We start from the raw sequence: 19,790 nt of genomic DNA, 5'->3' as shown, positions 1-19,790 counted from the left end.
GGTGAACATTGTACTATCTCTGAAGCTTAAACTTGCTAATATAACTATTAAGAAAGAAAAAGAAATGAAAAATTATCAAATAATTAAACCATGAATCAGTAATATAAAAAAATTTTAAATATAAACATAAATAGATGGAATACGTTGAAAGAATGAATCAGAAAGATTACCAAAACAAGCCTTAAATTACAAACCATTAGGATAAAGAAAACCAGGATGTCCTCTTAGGCCGGAACAGGTCACTCTAGGCCTAAATTCTTGACAAGCATGATGTTATCATTATTAAATTCAATATATGGAATTTTTTTAGTTCCTAAATCACCTGATGTCATGTTTCTCAGGTATAGTGCAATAGGTCAGACCTGATTTGTATGATCTCTCTCTCTCTCAACACTCAACATCCTTGACATATTCTTTCAATGTATTTTTCCCAACCTATATGTCTGACATGCACTACATCAGCTAAAAATTTCATTTTATATACCCAACTTGTTGAAAGGCAGATGAAGTTAGATGCTTTTAACATTGAAGATTTTTTTTTTTTTTTAATAATTTCCTTACTGACACTTTGTGTTATATTTAACACAAAGTGTCAGTAAGCCATTCTTTATATATATATTAAGTGTATATATTTCATATAATTTAAATCAATCAATTTTTTTTGTATATGAACATATACACTCTCTTTAAGGGTTATGACTAGATGAATTTGACATCCTTACTTCATATTGTATATACTTCGTGTTAGTATATAGTATTGGCATATTAGCTAGAAACAGTTGACTATCAGTCCCTATGTTAAACAATGTGTTGTGTATAAACTTCAGATATTTATTATAAGTTAAAACTAACTGCCCTCATGCTAATAAGGAGTCCAATAATAAGTACAATAATTCTGACTAAGAAATGAAATATATTTCATCATTCACAAAATGGAATTGTCTTTTCTGGTTTAAATGAAGTACAGATCAGTTAGGAGAATATTATTTTTTATTTCTTAAGTGGAAAAGACATTCCCATGTCTCTACATGCTTTTTCAATGCATACAAGAAGGTGTTTAATATCACTAGGATAGATGTGTCCAATACTGCCAATCCTGAATGTATTTGCATCAGTAACCTTTCCTGGATATATGACTTGGTCTGAAAAATGAATAACTTGTAAAGAAAGTTGTCTCTACAAACATATAAAAACTATGAAAAATCTAGTGAATATTACTGTCATTATTATTTCTTCTGAAGTACTGGATGAGCTTAACAAAGGAATTGCAATAGGTGGCAGATAGATCAGTCATCAGGGGTATGCTGATGATACAATACTCCTTTGACAGGAAGAACTAGGACAAATTTTTGACAAACTTAACGAGATTAGTAAGAATAAGAACAGAGGACTTAATCATAGCAAGACAATTATGGTTCTCAAAGGAAATACTGACAAGGAAGCTGTCAGTATTTCCTTTGAGAACATGTACCTTAATGGAGAAAGAATTGAGAAGTCAGCAAGTTAGAATACCTGGATCCATTATTAATGTAAAGCATTGCTGTTCAGAAGACTAGGAATGTTCAAAAGTCAGAGACTTGTCTAGATGAATTTGATATATTGAAAGGATGGAAGGAGGACTTATCAAAACAGTAACAGAAGGTAAAGTTCCTGGAAAAAAGAGAAAGGAGTTGACCTTCAATAAGATGGATGGATAGTGTGTCTGGAATAACACAACAAAGAAAGAAGTGACTATATGGCATCTGATGATAAGGTCCAACAAACAGACGGATTATTTTTTCTCAATACTATGACTATTTATTATTATTATTATTGTTCTGGGCAACTCCAAGGAGTCGACAGACTCATCGAGGGAGGCCCTAACATCATGTCAAGGACAACTATTCGACATTGACACAGTATCTATCATACCTTGCCTTGAACTCATTCACGGTCGTAGCACCCACAACAGACTCTGGAAGCATATTCCACTCATTCACTACTCTCCAAGTAAAAAACCTAGCTCTAACACCCTTGTCAACCACGCTCTTGCCCAGCTTCCATTCATGGCCCCTAGTCCTCCCACCACCAGTCATATTTTCAAAAATATCTTCTGGATCAATCTTATAAAAACCCTTCAGTAATTTGAATGTCTCAATCATATCACCCCTCCTTCGCCTATCGTCCAATCTCTGCAACCCACAAATCTTCAACCTATTCTCATAAGGTTCATTCCACAGACCTGCTATCATCTTGGTCACTCGTCTCTGGATCCTCTTCACTTCCTCCCCATCACGAAGAAACCCTGGTGCCCATAACTGGGCACAGTAGTCCAGATGGGGTCTTATCAAGGCTCGATACAGAGGAACAACAACTTGTTTGTCTCTGCATGTTAAAGTATTTTTCAGAAGCCAAGTGATTTGGTGAGCTGATTTAGTCACTTTTGCAATGTGCCCCCTAAACTTCAATTCCCTATCCACCAACGCTCCCAAATCCCTGGCCTCATCAATCTCCTAGAGTACGGTTCCACCAATGCGATATACTGCTGCTATTCTTTTCACCCCAAAGTGCATAACCTTACACTTTGCCACATTAAATTGACATCTATTTTTCCTAGCCCAGTCTTCCAAACTATGCAAATCATCCTGTAAAATTTTGACATCCTGTGCACTCACAATTGCTCTACCCAACTTTGCATCATCAGCAAACAAGTGAACACTTCCTCTCAAATCCTTTCCTATATCATTGATGAACAAATTGAAAAGCAGTGGTCCAAGAACAGAGCCCTGCGGCACACCACTAGTCACAAGCCGTCTTTTGGACTCCACTCCTGAATAAACCACTCTCTGGTATCTCTCCTTCAACCACCCTCCTATCCATCTCACCAACCCTATATCTATCCCCATCTGCTTCAGTTTATTGATTAGGGTTCCATGTGGTATCCTGTCAAAGGCCTTGGCAAGGTCCAGTAGTATCACTGTAAACCCATTACCCCTATCCAGTTCAGCCGTCACTGTGTTATAAAACGTGAGCAAGTTACTGAGGCATGATCTACCCTTCACAAAACCATGTTGTCCCCCATACAATATCCCATTTTCATCTATCCAATCCTGTATTCTTTTCTTGACTAATTTCTCTAAGACCTTGACAATGATTCCTGATATGCTAATCGGTCGGTAATTTACAACAGCAGTCTTGGAACCACCTTTATGCAGTGGAACTATTTTCCCCCTCTTTCCACCCCCTCGGGACTAACCCAGACCCGAGTCTCAAATTAAATAAAATGGTCAAGGGTACTGACAATTCTTTAGCTGCTTCTCGTACGACACGAGCTGGTATACCATCCAATCCCACGGATGTATTGACATTGAGGTTATGCAATAGACTACTCACCTCCACTTCATTCACCACAATTCCCGTATAATCTACTGGTTTATTCATTTCTGCAATGTCACCACCTGGTTGATATATACTTGCAAAGTGCTCACTCAGTAGCTCAACTATATCAACTATGGATCTATTTCCACAGGATCAAAATTGAGAATTCTGGATGCAGCTGATTTTCCAACAGCAAGTTATGGATGTGAGACTTGGAACCTAAAGAAGTCTGATAGGAAAAGGATACTTGCTTTTTAGATGTTACAAAAGCCATTGAGGATGTCATATACTGAAAGGTGGCTAAATGGATGAATCAGAACTTTAAAGCTCCTTAAAGTTACTGACAAGAAGAAACCTGAAATACTTTTGATATATTGAAAGGATGGAAGGAGGACTTATCAAAACAGTAACAGAAGGTAAAGTTCCTGGAAAAAAGAGAAAGGAGTTGACCTTCAATAAGATGGATGGATGGTGTGTCTGGAATAACACACCAAAGAAAGAAGTGACTATATGGCATCTGATGATAAGGTCCAACAAACAGATGGATTATTTTTTCTCAATACTTTGACTGTGTATTGCAGTCTTGGATTTTTTTTTTTTTTTTTTACTGTTGATGAAAATAAACTTCGTCAGTGTTAGACAAAGAAATGTATTTAAGAAAAAATAATAACACAGAAATCCCCATTAAAAACTATGAAATAAAATTACAAACATATTCAGAATAAACAGCATACTAACAGCCTTAAAAATACAAAGAGAACCACAGTCAACTCTTACTATACTGAACTGAAGTCATATGGACACCAAATGTGTTACAATGGTAGATTTGCTGTTAGTACAGTGCTGATGAGCAAGTTTAGCTGGAATGCTTGGATGTTGTGTGTTTATAGTGTGTTGACTTGCAATATAACACTGTGTTTATATTTAAATTTTCTAAAATAAAATACATATTCAGAATCTATAAAACAGATCAATTATATATATATATATATATATATATATATACTGTACTAGGGGGGACAGAGCCCCCCCTAGTGCCTACGGTGCCCAACCCCCACCCAAGTTCTGGGCTGGTAAGCTGGTTCTCCATTGTTTTCAAAAGTCCAACAAATTGTCTCGTGAAGGCAAACACATTGTTGGATGTGAAATGTTTCAAATTTTGGCTTAACCCGGCTCAAAACAATGAAGATTAAAAAAACGTGGCATAAAACCGTTTTGAATTTCGGCTTATCAGCTTAACCCGGCTCAAAACAATGAAGAGACAAAAAACGTTTCAAATTTTGGCTTATCTTTTTTTATATATATATATATGTGTGTGTGTGTGTATATGCACACACACACAGTAATATTAATATAACCAAAACTATTAACTTTCTTACATTGTGAATGCACATACCTTTTATATCTTTTAAACTATTTTCCCATATTCTCTGAACCTAAGTGACCATATCTGCAGTAGTCCAGAGGAAGAATAATTTCCTTCTCCTCCAAGTTAATGTTCTCAGTTGTCTAATGTTTTAATTACCTTAGTAATGTGGCTCCTAAATTTTAATTCTTTGTCTATAATCTCAAATCTTTAGCTTCACTGATTACCTGCAGCAAGTTTCCATTACACAATACTTTTCTTTCAATGTCCAATCCAAAAGCTTGCAGTCTAACATCATTGGGGGGGGGGGGACATGAAAGAAACTTATAAGGTTATTAAATGGGTTCTATAAGAATGAAACAAAGGAAATTTTTCAATACATGACAAATAGAGATATAATTAGGGGTTTACTCCTTGGAAGTTGTGTAAGAGTGTACAGACTAGATTTTTTGCTTGGAGAGTGGTGTGTGTGAGTAGAATGGATTGCCAGAATTAGTTCTCAGTGTTCTGAAACTGAATGAGTTTAAGAAGGGATATGATGGGTGTTGTGTGTATAAAGTTAGTGTAGGTCTCCCACGAGTCTTTGATTCCACGGAAATACCTATATAATAATAATCGAGGCTTGACAAATTATGCAAAACTATACTCGCCACACAAAAAAAAGGTACTCACCTAATATGTCTCATTAAGTCAACAGGAGATCCATAAAGTGATTAGTTATGATGCATCAGTTTTTTTCTTAAAAAGATTTTGTTTAGAATTTTTTTTTATTACATAAATATATTGTTTTGTGCAGTCTGTGAAGCCACTCGTCAGCTGGCAAAATCTATTCACCACAGGAGATTGGATGAGCATATTTATCAAGCTGATAATAATAAAATCCAAAACTAAAGCAAGATTTACCTGTAACAAACTATGCTGTCCTAGATCTATATAGGATCATTGTGCTATCTGCAGACTTTTGGATGTGATTCCTGAACAGCCTTTCCAATATTGTGATGACCATCCTAGAGATACTAAAATGGTCTATGATTTATTGCACCAATTCTAAATCCTCACTTGCAAAATGGAATTTTGCATCCCTTCTGCTAATTAGGAATTATACATGTGTAAGACCCAAATTGCAACTATGTCAAGCATTGCTGACTTTCTTGCACATTTCTTCAGCATGCATGCTTATATCAAATCCAATTTGTTCTAATCAAGCTCTTACAACATCTTTAATACTTCTATCTCATCTGCAGGGTGGAAGGGGCGGTGAAGCGCAATACATAGCCTCTCCGACTCAAATGTCAATCTCGCCTTCCCATGGTCCATCCTGTTCTAAAAGTACAAACGAGGCACTGGCTACCAAGTATGGGCAGTATAACCCTAACAGAGTAAATGCTGTTAGATCTGCCTGTCCAGAGGCATTAGATAGCAGCACTACCACTGGACTTACCCAGCAACAGGTTAGTAACCTGCCCTGGGGAAATTCAAAATACTTTCAAGTCTCATGCAAAGAAAAGCCAGACGGACTATCAGGGAAAAGACCACAATTCAGGAAACGGTAAACAAAATTGGAAAAAGGAACACATAATGAAGATTGCAACATGGAATGTGAGAAGCATTGCACATAAAGAAGAAGAACTTGATAAACAACTAAACCAAGCTAACAAAGATATGTATAGTAATAGAAACAAAGAAAAAACAAAAAGGTACAAAAGAAAGAAACAACTATATACAAATCTACAGTGGAGTAAAAAAATAAGAAAGAACAAAAGCAGGTATAATGATTATGGTACATAAATCCCTAAAGAACAATATTGTATATTACAACTGTTTGACTAATAGTTGTAATATACAATATTGTTATATTAATAAAGACTAATAGAAATAAGACTCAAAACATTAAGAGGCCACATAACAATAATTGGTGCATATGCACCAGAAGAGGAAAAAGAAGACCGTAATATATTTTATAAAGAATTACAGAATGCCATAGATAAAACAAAAAAAAACTGACTATTTACTACTAGCAGGAGATTTAAATGCCAGAATAGGAAACAAAAAAATACAAAACAAACATAGGTAAATTTAGCGAAGATACATGTAATCGAAATGGTCGCAGAGTACGCGATTTTGTCATTTATAATAATATGAGAATAATGAATTCAGTATTTAAACACAAAAAAATACATAAATATACTTGGTCAGCCAGAGGATACAAATCAGTAATTGACTACATTAACGCAGATTTTAAATTAGCAGAGTTAATTTTAGACTTAATAGCATATTGAGGCTTTGAATTAAGCTCTGATCATTCTATGGTATCAGCAAAAATTCGATTTAAACCAAAGTGGCTAAAATCACATAAACTTGAGTATTCTTACCAACCAAGCTACAAAATTTCTTCATTACAGGATCCCCAAGTTAGACAACAATATCAAAAATGCACAAACTTAAAAACAGAAATCGCACATGAATCAAGTGACACAGAAGATGAATGGGAAAATTTGAAACAAATTCTCACAAAAGCAACAACAGAAACCTTAGGAATAAAGCATAAATGGACTAGAGAAAGAGGACTACGAGACTGGAACAAAGAAATAGAAAATATAATAAAAACAAAAAGGACAGTTACCAGAAATGGCTAAATTCCAAAACAATAGAAGCAGAAATAGAGTATAAAAGAAATAGTGCAATTGCAAAATGAGAAGTAAGGAAAAAACATAGAGAGAGAGAGATGGAACAATTTCATAACAGAACTAGAAAAGGATTTATTTAAGCCACAACCCAAAACCTATAAAGTAATCAAATACACGAATAAAGAAATAAAAGATAAAAATACAAACAATAATTTAGAAAAATGGGTGACCTATTTCCAAAATCTCTAGACAGCTGAGAACAATGAAATAAAATTTTATAAGACAAAGAATGACCTAATAGAAAATATCACAATGTTAGAATTGAAAAATATAATAAAGAAGATGAAAAATACGAAAACACAAGAAGACAATATAAATATAGAACTATACAAAAATGGAGGTGAAAAATTTAATCAAAGACTTCTGAAATTTTTTAGTATGGTTTGGATGTCCGGAAAAACTCCTAACTCTTGGAAAAAAGCACTGGTTATCCCAATCTATAAAAAAGAAATAAAGACGATTAAAAGAGAAACTAAGCAGTATTGTAGAGGACAAACTATTAGAAGAACAAAATGGTTTCCAAAAAGGCTAATCCTGCATAGATCCAATTTTTACTTTAAAATTATTAATAGAAAAGAGAAGAGAATTTCATAAAGAAACACACATGGCCTTTATTAATTATGAAAAAAGCCTTTGACAAAATCAGTAGACAAAAATTGTTTAAAATATTAACCGATTTAAACATAGCAAACCAACTTTTACAAATCATTCAAGGAATATATACAGGAAATAAAATAGCAGTTAAATTAGAACACAACTCAGAATGGAAAGATATATCAATATATCTCTTTCCATTCTCACCTCTGCTTTTCAATATACAGTAAAATCCCTTTGTTATACTTTTCAGGGGACTGATGGAAAAAAGTGTAAGCAGGAAATGTAAGAAAACATTTTAAAAAAGGCTAAAAGATGACTTACTGCTAGTATGTTAGTCTACATACTAGATTACAAAATTTAATAACTGAAAATAAATGAATTTACAATTACTTACATTTATCTATATTTAAAAAATCTTTAATTGTTTATTGTTTTTGCTTTTCGTTTTTTTTTTTTTTTTGACATAGCGCCAGATTGCTTTGCATTGGGTTCAATGCTTGACCTGTTTTTTACTATCGTGTTCAAAGTGGACACGGAGAGTCCAAGATCTTTTGCTAAATGCACACGTGTTCCAGCATGCCAATCTACACACATCGCAGAATTGCCATCTTTTCTTCTACCGAAATACATTTTCTGTCTTTTTTCTCCATGTTACTAACATGGATAATCCACCACCGCAACTTGAAAGCAACTTTCACATGCTAAATTACGTAGCAGAAATTCTACAATATCAATTCATACTGCAATTGAAATATCACAGCATTACTGCTACAAGCGTGCAAGTCACCATGATGGTGGAAATGAAACTACAGCCGAAAGCAACGCCATCTGGGAACAGAAATGCGCAGATTTCTGCAGAAATCGATTTGAATGAGAGAAAATCAGTATTGCCACCCAAGAAAAAAATGCAAATCACGGGAAATAACATCCACATCAAATTGTTAATGGCGGGAAAACAATATATCGTAAGAATAGCCCTTAAAAAGGGACCAACGGAAAATGACGTAAATGGCAGGAAAATGTAAATTGTAGGAACGTAAAAACAGGGTTTTACTGTATATGTTACGGTTAAAGTGATAAATCCGGCTATTATTAATAATTACAGGTTAAAGTGAATAATTAGAATTAATCACTTTAATCGGTTAAAGTGAATAATTTCTAGAGGAGTCTGGTAAATGTAATAAAAAGATGTTTATAGGTTTTGTATGTAGGCAGGCCCGACTGGTGGCATGTGCGAAGTGTGCAATATACACAGGCACCACAGAAGAAAAGGTGCCTAAATGATATCAAAAAATATGTGATAAGAGTTTAAATGAACAATGAATGGTACATATAATTATAAATGTACGTTGTCTTCCATTCGGACCCCTTCAGATCTTCCCGGAAACAAACAAATAAATTCTGGAATTGTATCCTGGACCCAATTATATCACTGTAATTTCTGATTAAAATTTATGAAAATATACCTAAAATCGTTCTTTATTTTTTTGATGTATCATAAATCAACTTATGATTAATTTTTGAGTTCCGTGTAAAAAAAAATTGTATAAGCAGGACCCATCCATAGGTAACATTATACTGTAAAGCTGTTTTCATTTCCTGTTCGTTTTATTCACACTTTATTAAAAAAAAAAACATTTTTGGAAAGGCGCCGAACATTAATCGCACACACAAAAAAAATACTAGGCACCGGTCCTGTATATAGGTATTCATTCTCAATAGAAATTATAACAGCTTAGGTTAGGTTAGTTTATAATGAAAAAAGAAAGGCTTTTATTTGTTATTCCCATTTATCTGCCTGCAATCATTAAGCTCGGCCCACAACAACATTTATCTTTCATCCCCATTAATCTGCCCACGACAAACTATGACTACACTCTGGTTCGACATGCGACATCCAGGTTAGTTTAGGTTAAGTTATAATGATTTCCGATTTCATTGAGTGCAAAAGAAGTACTTTCCTTACTTTTTTCATTATAAACTAACCTAAATTAAGCTGTTATAATTTCTATTGAGAATGATAACCTATATATGAAACTTATAAACATGATTTTATTACATATACCAGACTCCTATGAATAGGAATTATTCACCTTATAAATTAAGGTGAATAGGAATTATTCACCTTAACCGGTTAAAGTGATTAATTCTCGTAAATTATTCACTTTAACCGTAACATATATATATATATACATACAGTAATACCCTTAAGTTACGTGGTAGGTGGGACCAACAAAAAGCACGTAAGTCGAATTCATGTAACTCGGGGTATAATTTTGCATGTAATTTATATATCAAACATACAATTGGGACCTAAGGTTTACAAAAAACACCTATATTTTTTAAGAAATATAATCATAATTGTAGTTTTTCATACATAAAAAAAAGAAAGTTATTTCGGTGTCGATGGTTTCATAAAATCTAATAGATTCGTCTGATGGCATGATGTGTTTTTCTTGTCACGCAAAATTTCTTCATAGCAAGCTAATGATTTTTTTATTCCTTGCCTTGTGGCTACAATTCATTCCTCATTAGAATCAATGTCCTCCAAAATCTGTAAACCTTTCTTTTATTATTGTTCTTACTGTGGATTCCTGTAGATCGAACTTCTTTGCTAGCTCACAAATTTTCATTCCGCCTTCAAAATCCTTAATGATGTTGGGTTTTGCTTCCAAAGTCAACGTTTTTCTTTTCTTGCTAGCTGTAGAAGAATCGGACTTGCTTCTTTTGGACGACATTATTATTTTTTATGTGATAAAATTTTTATCAAGAACATAACATTAAATTAAACAATCGCAAGGTTTGTAGACTATAAAAATCATGTATGAATGTAAACCGCACAAAACATGTCAATGCTTGTTCACAGCATGTGCGACACTGGCGAATGCAGCCGGCACCGGAAAGATATGACTAGTGGTGAGGCATGAAGTGGGAGGGGAATACGTACATATAAGAAACCGCGTAACTCTGGATTCGCATAAGTCGGGGTATGACTGTATAAATAAAATTAAAACAATCTGGAAACAGTATAACCTATTTGGTATACAAATAACCCCACAAATGAAGATAGATACACTACTATTTGCAGATGATCAAATAGTATTAGCTACATCAGAAGATGATTTACAAAGATCATTAAATGATACCCTCAAAACAATATAATATGACAATATCTAAATAAAAAACAAAAATAATGCCATTCAAAAGAGAAAACCCAATAAGAAGTAAAATAGTGATAGATAATAAAATATTAGAACAAGTAAATACTTTCAGATACTTGGGATGTGATCTATCATACGAAGAAGGAAAAGACATAGACACTAAAATATCAAACTTTGTCAAAGTAAATGGCATAATAAATAATATATTTAAGCCATCCCTAGCACAAAAACACAGTATAATCAGACTATATAATGTCTTGTCAAAACCATCTCTACTATATGGAAGCAAAATATGGACCATAAAAAGGGAAGATGAGAAACGAATTCAAATGGCAGAAATGAAGTTCCTCAGAAAAACAGCTGGATATACCAAGTGGGACTATAAAACAAATGAAATCTTACAATCCCTGAAAATAAAACCAATTAATTACTACATAAGACAGTATAAACAAAAATGGCTAGAACATTTAAATACGAATGGACAACAGCACACTACCAAAAATATTATACAGATACAAAATAAGTGGGAAAAGAAGAATTGGAAGACCAAGAAAGAGATGGCATGAGATCGGAACAGGCCACTTAGCCTAAAATCCATGTTAGGAAGAAGAAGAACTCATCTGCTCCTATTCTTTCATCTAGTTCCTGAACATCAGTTGCACAAACTCCAACTGACTTTCATCAAGTCAGTCAGAGTTTGTATATGACATATCCATGGTGGTGGTCGCTGTTAATGCAGCTGTTATCTGCTTTCCCACGTTCAAAATTGAGTTGTCAGTTTTTCTTTGAGTCGATGGTCAAAACTAGAAAATAGATGTGTGCAGAGCATTCATTAGTTTTCCAATTGACAACTTATCCTTACCTTCCTAGCTTTTGTAGATGGGATCCAATTTTTATTTATTTATTATAAAAATAATAATAAATAAATAAAAACTGGAAGCCAATCTGGGATATTTTCATCAGTCACACTTAATTGGTACTGGTGCACAATATTTTGTAATATTGCTCTGTCAAGGACATTAAGAAGATCCTTCACATTGTAGTACATGAATTCTGGAACTCTTAGAATCATAATGTTCATAGCAGTAGTCATTGAGGGATCTACCATTTCAGTTTTAGTTCTAGTTCCTGTTCTAGGCTGTGTGCTACCATTCAGGTCTCAAAAACCTAGCACTACTTAGCTTGTGTAAAGAATTTTAGTTAAGTGTGCTTCTAGTAATGTTTGTTTGGATAGTTATATACAGAGTATATTTCCAGGAAGCACGCATTTGCAGTTCGGACCTCTACCCCCTGATTTCTATGTTGGTAGTGGTGGGATTTCATTGTATTCTATATTGTGTGCCAAAGGAACTCAGAAGATTGATGTATACTAAATACGTTGGCCAGCAGAGATAAAAGAGTGATAATTCCATGTTATAAAACCTTGATCAGACTACATCTGGATTACTGTGCTCAGATCTGGTCACCAGGATTTGAAGGGGATAAATTAAATTTGGAGAGGATGAACAGATAGATAACAAAAATGATATCAGGCCTGTACAATATTAGTCATGAGGAAAGACTGGAGGCATGTGAACTGTGAAATATGATGTATAGAAGTGATATAATTGAGACAAATGGAAGTGGTTGGCAAGAGTGGGAGGGAAAGAGGAGACAGAATAATAGCTTTTTTTGCATGGTAGGTGGTTGGACCAAATGCATGTGCCTGATAGGATGATGAGAGCATAAACAGTGAAAAAGTTTAAGGAATTGTATCACAGACTGTGTGTTGTCTAAGAGGGACCATGGGCCTCCCATGATGAGTGTTTTTACTTGATGGAGGTCACAAATAATAATAATTCAGAAGAGCAAACAGATGGCTGCAGTGACAAAAATAAAATTTTCACATTTGACGTCCATAGATGCCATTACATTAGTATCACATGGTTTTGGCAATGATATCTTCTGCTAGAATAAGTGGTAGGGTCACAGATTCTCTTTCCACACAAAGTTTGTAGGACAATCACAAACATCCATGCCCACGGCAGGATTCAAACCCGCAGCCTCTTGGCTGGAGAGCGGACACACTAACCACTTGGCCAACCAGGCCGGCTGCAGGGATGCTATCCACTTGGCTAACTAGGCCTGTTAATTTAGTATAAATCAGAATATATTTGTTTTTAATGTGATTTTTTTTTTGCAGCGACAAAATCACATTAAAAACATAATAAATTTAGTTTAATCCTTCATCCAAGTGTGTGCAAATAAAGTTTGTGCCTGAAAGTATCTTCAGGACTGGAGTAAAGTGGTATAACAAAGGGGAACTCCTTGCAAAGGTGGAGCAAGCTACCAACACTCCTATCTCAGTATCTCCCATAATGCAAAACACATCTCCTTGTGGATATGTATAATGTTATGCATTAAGGGAAGGGCCACTACCCAGACTAGTTTCGACCTTAATTGAGGTCTCTTCAGTTGGAGCCAGGTGGAGATACCAAGGCAGAATTTATCCAAGTGTGTGCAAACTTTGTTTGCACACACTTGGATAAAGAATTAAACTAAATTTATTATAGTCTGACCAAGTGAAAAATAAACCTTCAACATCTTTCTCTAAATCCAGAGTAATTTAATAAAAAGGTGGCACACCGTTTGGCAGCTCCTATAGGAGGAGATGACCTTGCTAATGCTTCTGCCTTGGTATCTCCACTTGGGTCTGGCTCCCACTGAAGAGACCTCAATAAAGGTCAAAACTAGTCTGGGTAGTGGCCCTTCCCTTAATGCATAACATTATACATATCTGCAAAGAGATGTCTTTTGCATTATGGGAGATACTGAGACAGTGTTGGTTTCTTGCTCCACCTTTGCAAGGAGTCGCCCGGTGTTGTACCACTTTATCCCAGTCCTGAAGATACTTTCAGGTGCAAACTTTGTTTGCACACACTTGGATAAAGGATTAAACTAAATTTATTATAGTCTGACCAAGTGAAAAATAAACCTTGAACACATTAAAAACAAATATATTCTGATTTATACTAGAAAGGAAGAATTGTAAATTAACAGGCCTAGTTAGCCAAGTGGATAGCATCTCAACTTTCCAAATATAATATAATGAATATTTATATTCCTTGCTTTAATAATGTTTTATGCCGATGCTTTTTTTTTGTTTTCTTTTTTCAGTGATTCTGATTTATACATTTATCTCGATTTCACTTACGAAAAATGCTTTTTTTTTCTCTCCAAAATGAGCTACCAAGGTAATTTGATTTTTCTGTCAGGTTTATGATAAACATTAACAGTTCAAGATAGCTCAGTCAAATGCAAAATTGAAATCACTAATTAAATACGAATATGAATACATAAGTTCTTGAACCAGAGATTTTTTAAGTAATATAATACCAAAATTACAAAAAAAAAAAAAATGCAACTCCTGAAGGAGGTGGCATTTTTGTAAGCTCTCAATCACTTTTAGAAACTTGTAAAATTTTAAAAAGGAAAAAAAAACATTTACCTACTTAGGTATAAAATAACAGATATTTATTATCCTTCTTGATAATTTTCAATGGCAAGTTGACGGCTTTTTTTTTGTTTCTTTTCTCTTAAAAAATTCTCTTAAAAAATTGAATTATAAAATTCAATTTTTTAAGAGAATTTTTTTAAGTCATGCTTCACACAAGAGGATACTTTGATTAAAAAATGCAGATACAAGCATCAAAAGCCCCCCCCCCTTCCCCTTTTTGACATCGTAGAAAGTAGTTTATTATAATTTTAATTATATATTTTGTATAATTAAAATGTTCCTTTTTTATTATAAAATAAAGTTTATTAATTAAAAATTATAAAATGCTTGGCAGAAACTCTCCATTGCCAGAAATATTTTAATTATATTTCATCACATTTCATTTGTCTACATGTGAGGAAATGAAAGATAGCAATGTAAACAATAAAAATTGTTGATATAATTTAAAACCAAAGCAAAATCAAAGAAAGCACATACCCATATCAAACAGCTTGTTATAAAAGACTTCAAAATTAAACTTTTCATCTTTTGGATATAGGTAGGATGTAATTATGTAATTTTTTTGATTATTTTGAATGTATTCTGTGAATCCAAATTTCTGCATTCCATCTCTAAGAATATTACAATTTGTATTATACCTATAATAAAAAGATAAACATAATGAACATTACTAAATATTAAGCATCATAATATGAACCTCAGAAATAGTTTGTTATAGTGGATAATTTCCTACAGTGAATTTCCTTTACAATAGCATTGTACCCATAGACTGGATGGGACTATATTCAGCATCTTGTTATAGTGGAGGAGCTTGTAATAATGACATCTGTTATAGTGAGAGTTAACTGTAATCTTTTAATGGATAACCATAATTCATTATTTCTGGAAATGCATTTATATAAATCAAAAGCACATATATATGAAAATTACATAAGACACTGCTATAATATAGATTACAAGGAAGAAATATGTATATCCTGAATAAGATTGTACTTTCAAAGAAAAATGGCAGTGTTAGATCCTGAATGGAGAGCTTTACAAGTAAATTCTTTATTCAGGATTTAACATGATACCTCTACTAATTAAGGAGATATCTGCACATCAGCTAATAATTATGAAGTATTGTTTTATGTTTTATAATAATGTGTAGTCCATGTGTGCCATATAGTGAGAGTTATTCCTGCATAACTGAAATGAGAAGCAGAGAATTTTGTGTCAAAATAGTAACAATTGTGTAAGGGAATTGTTAAGTTATTTGTAATTCCCATGTAAGCTGTCTAGTACATTGTGAAATTCTGAGAAAAATTATAAGTAGTAATCCGGAATTATCATGTATAATCTGTAAGAGTCGAGCGTAGCGATGGTAGCTATACCTACACAGAAAATGACGTCAGAGTGGTTACCTAGAATAATGTGACCTGACAGATTAGGGAGAGTGTAGGATCACCCAAAGGGCATGAACAATGGGGTTCATGGGTGAAACCCACATCGAATAGAGGGTGCCCAAATAGGGCAAATAAAAGACGAAGCACGCCGTTTTAGGGGGCTTTTTGACCTTCTGATCTTCGGGTGCCGGATTCGAGTTTTAAGGGGAGTTTGTCAGAGGATTCGTGAGAGAGAAGTGGGTCGAATACGGTAATGATGGACGGCAGGTTCTTTTCTTGAGAATGCTTGAAGATTTTCAAGCAGAGCTGATCGCGATATGACAGCCTATGTGGAATTGAGCCTTAGCAGAATGTCCCATTTGGAGAAAGTTTCCTGAGGAGCGGTAGACAGCACGCAACAGTCAGAAATGATTAGAAGAAAAAGCATAGTACATCGTCAGGCGCAAAGATGGCCGAAGAATATGCAGTAAGGTAATCCAGACCTACATGAGATGGCGGCATGAAATCTGAAAAGATCCGGTAATGTAAAAGTTTTCATTCTATGTTAAGATTCATTTAGAAGAACAAGAAATTTGTGTGCATTGTAAAGGACACTAGTAGAGAACTTTTAGTGAGAATTTGACTGAATTAATTAAGCCCTTGTGGAACAAAGAAGAGTTGTTAATAGGCAGTAATTTGTGAATGGCTAGACTTGCTTAAATGAAATTTAGAATTAAGATAATTATTGATAGAGTATTAATGAAAGTGTTCAATGCATATTCTGTGAACAACTTATGAAAGGAATTATATAGTAGTAGTATTATGCTTAATATCTAATCTTATCCTTTCATAATTGAAGGATTTAACTTACTCAGATTCATTGTGATTTAGTATAACCCTTAACTTAGAGTGAATTTTTGATCCATTGAGTATTTAAACTTACATAACTGTAAATGTTTTATGTTTTTCCAATAAACATGTTTTGTACCTTATACCTGAGTTTATGCCTGATTACGAATTCAAACCACCACTTATGAAATAGAACCTTTTTGGCGGGAAAGAATTTAGATATAATTGCTTAAGTGAGATTCGGTCTACGACTGCTAACTGAATCTGCACAGCGCTAGCGTGAGATAAAATAACTGTGTGTATCCCTTTAGAATTTAGAAATATTTCCCTGAACAAGAGTCTCTTCTGTTATAGGATATTGGCTGGCACAGCAAAATATAAATTTTGCCAATATCTGAAGAGGAGATAGATCTAAATTAATATCTTAAGGGCACGACAGTAGAAGGAGAGTTATTATAGAGGTAGAATTATGATATAACAATAGACATAACAATAGAGCAGCCGGTAGGATTTTGATTGTATAAGGTTTTAAGTAAGCAAAAGGATAGATTCAAGAAACAGTAAATTAATGTATAATAAGACTAAACTGACTATTTAACAATAGTACAATTTAACAGCAGACTAATAAGTTGTTTTTAAAGTCAGATATTACGGTAAAAATTACAAGGTGATATGTAATTAACCTAGTTAATGATCTTTCTGTTAAATGAGCACTTATCTTAACAGAAATAGCACAGCTTTCTAATTCTGCAACAAAGAATGTTATTGCTTGGAAATTAAAATGTATTACAGACAGGAACTTTGTATTCCTTATGAGTGTGCAGAAGGAATTCGTATTTTTTAACTCTGTTAGGGATTTTTTGAAGGAAGTTTTTTTTTACTTATAAAGTATATCACATTTGACAAGAAATTAGATTCTTGTTGTAATCTGTCCCTAAAAGTATGCAAACAGTTTGCATATAAAGTATCTACAATGGTTAAGGGTTGTTGATAGGACATGTTCATGAAAACTTAATCATTAATATACTATCATAGTATACTGCACACCTGTTGAGGAGTACATATTTATTATTATGTGACACCTCCAGGGAGTCCAAAGACTCATCGAGGGAGAGTGTGCCAAGAGCATCAAACAACTGAACTCCTTCCAACTACTAACCGTGCTCAAACTTGCTTAACTTTTTTCATGCGCTATTAGTAGTAGAGGCTCTACCAATCGACCAACCATCAGGAGATTGATGACGATGATGTTATTCCATTCAGTGCAGTAACAGATGGCGAGTTTTCATCTAACTGTTTTGCAATATATCAAATAACTTTTCAATTTCAGTAGTTTGTACAGACAAATAATGCTATTTATTTAAAGATTTATAGAGTGGACATAAAGTATTATATTTATAAATCTCATGGACTGCAAATATTTAGTATCAGGTCATTGGGATGTTCAAAAATCTTTTTTGTAGTCTATAAACTTTGTCTACAAGAGGTTTTGGCATCACTTCACCATATAGCTGAACCAAATGAAATTATTGAATACTAGGGGGGGGGCTATGCCCCTCCTGGTGCCTACAGCACCCAACCCCCGAGTTCCGGACTGGTAGGCGGTTCTCCTTGAATTCTGATGACTCGAATTCTGAAGACTCGATACTCAGGGTATCCCCCTGAGTTTCAAAACGTTTCAAAAAACATGACATAAAAAGGCTTATCATTTTATATATATATATATATATATATATATATATATAACTTTTACTGCTAATGTTCTTCATTTCAATTGAATCAATTAAAGATAAAGTTTCTGAATCTATAGCAGTGTATTTTTTGCCAAGCAGGTACTTATCTCAATATTCTTAATCCAGGATCTATGATGTCCACAATACCATTAAAGGCACTAAGTGCAGTTTTCTTTTATTTTTTTATCTGTGAAGACAAACTGTTTTTTTATTCAGCAGACTGTGTGATGCAAGATAGCATCACACTTTTTTTAACAGAAATAAGAAATTAACCTACAGTTTTTAGATTATCGTAGAAAGGCTTATACGCTGGTTATACATAATTATTAATTGACTTAAGGAATTCACAACGTACAATAGAATATAATTAAATTAAACTTTAATATATATTTCCAATATTTCGGCACCATCACGTTGCCATTTTCAAAGGAACTTACAATAAAGACACATGCATGCAGTCACTACATATAGTAAATGAGGATGAAGCAGGAAGCTGTCATTTCTCCTAAAAGTCCCAATGGTTCCCCCTGTATGTAGGTATTCTTGGCTGTTGGGCTGAAAGTCTCATGATGTATGTCTCCCAAATTTGGGGTAGTCTCATGCAACCAAATTTGTTGAGGTTTGGCATGTTTCTTAGGGCTGAGGCTGATTCCATGAAAAGTCTTTCAAACTTGAACTTGTTACAGTGTATTATTGTGGCTTTCTTCCACCGTATTCTGTGGTGTGTATCCAGAGCATGGTCTGCAAGACCAGAGTGGTTATACTGGTGAAACCGGATGTAGTCCTTGTGTTCTGAAATTCTGATATTCGCTGTCCTTCCTTCCTGTTTGGCCAAAGTAGAACAGCTTACAGCCTGCAACGGACTTGGTATACACCAGGTAGATCTAGGGGAAGTGGTTGGTCTTTAGTGGAGTGGATAAGGAATGCCAATTTTCTATATGGTCTGTAACAAGAGGTCAAGTCATGTTTTTTTAAGATTTTGGTAATTTTTTCCGAGGTGCCTCAGATGTAGGGGATGGTGATGGATTTAGAGTAATCCTTGTTGTGAAGGGGGGAGGGTTGTGGTCTACTGGTTTCAATATTTTTTGGAATTTTTTTTTTTTTTTTTGGGGGGGGGGGGTAGCCATTGGCTGAGAAAGTGTTGAAGATGTTATTTAGTTCAGTGGTTAGGGCATTGTCA

At 34.1% G+C, this 19,790-nt stretch overlaps 1 protein-coding gene across 1 annotated transcript in view; it reads right to left on the bottom strand.

The window, feature by feature from the left end:
• Nucleotides 1-972: 972 nt before the first annotated feature.
• The window catches only part of Agxt (Alanine-glyoxylate aminotransferase), a 137,986-nt gene continuing 119,168 nt past the window's right edge, over nt 973-19,790 (bottom strand). Inside the window, exons 7-8 of the mRNA XM_090399160.1 lie at nt 15,142-15,302; nt 973-1,142 (exon numbers count right to left, since the gene is read on the bottom strand). Of these exons, the coding sequence (XP_090255286.1) occupies nt 991-1,142; nt 15,142-15,302 (313 nt within the window). The 3' untranslated portion in view covers nt 973-990. The remainder of the gene's footprint in view (nt 1,143-15,141; nt 15,303-19,790) is intronic.

This window comes from Typopeltis vanoorti, chromosome 10 (genome assembly GCF_054136105.1).
Source record: "Typopeltis vanoorti isolate ZY-2024b chromosome 10, IOZ_Tvanoo_1.0, whole genome shotgun sequence".
Taxonomy (NCBI): Eukaryota; Metazoa; Arthropoda; class Arachnida; order Uropygi; family Thelyphonidae; genus Typopeltis; species Typopeltis vanoorti.
The sequence above is the reverse complement of the archived record's forward strand: the minus strand, read 5'-3'. Positions and strand labels throughout refer to the sequence as shown.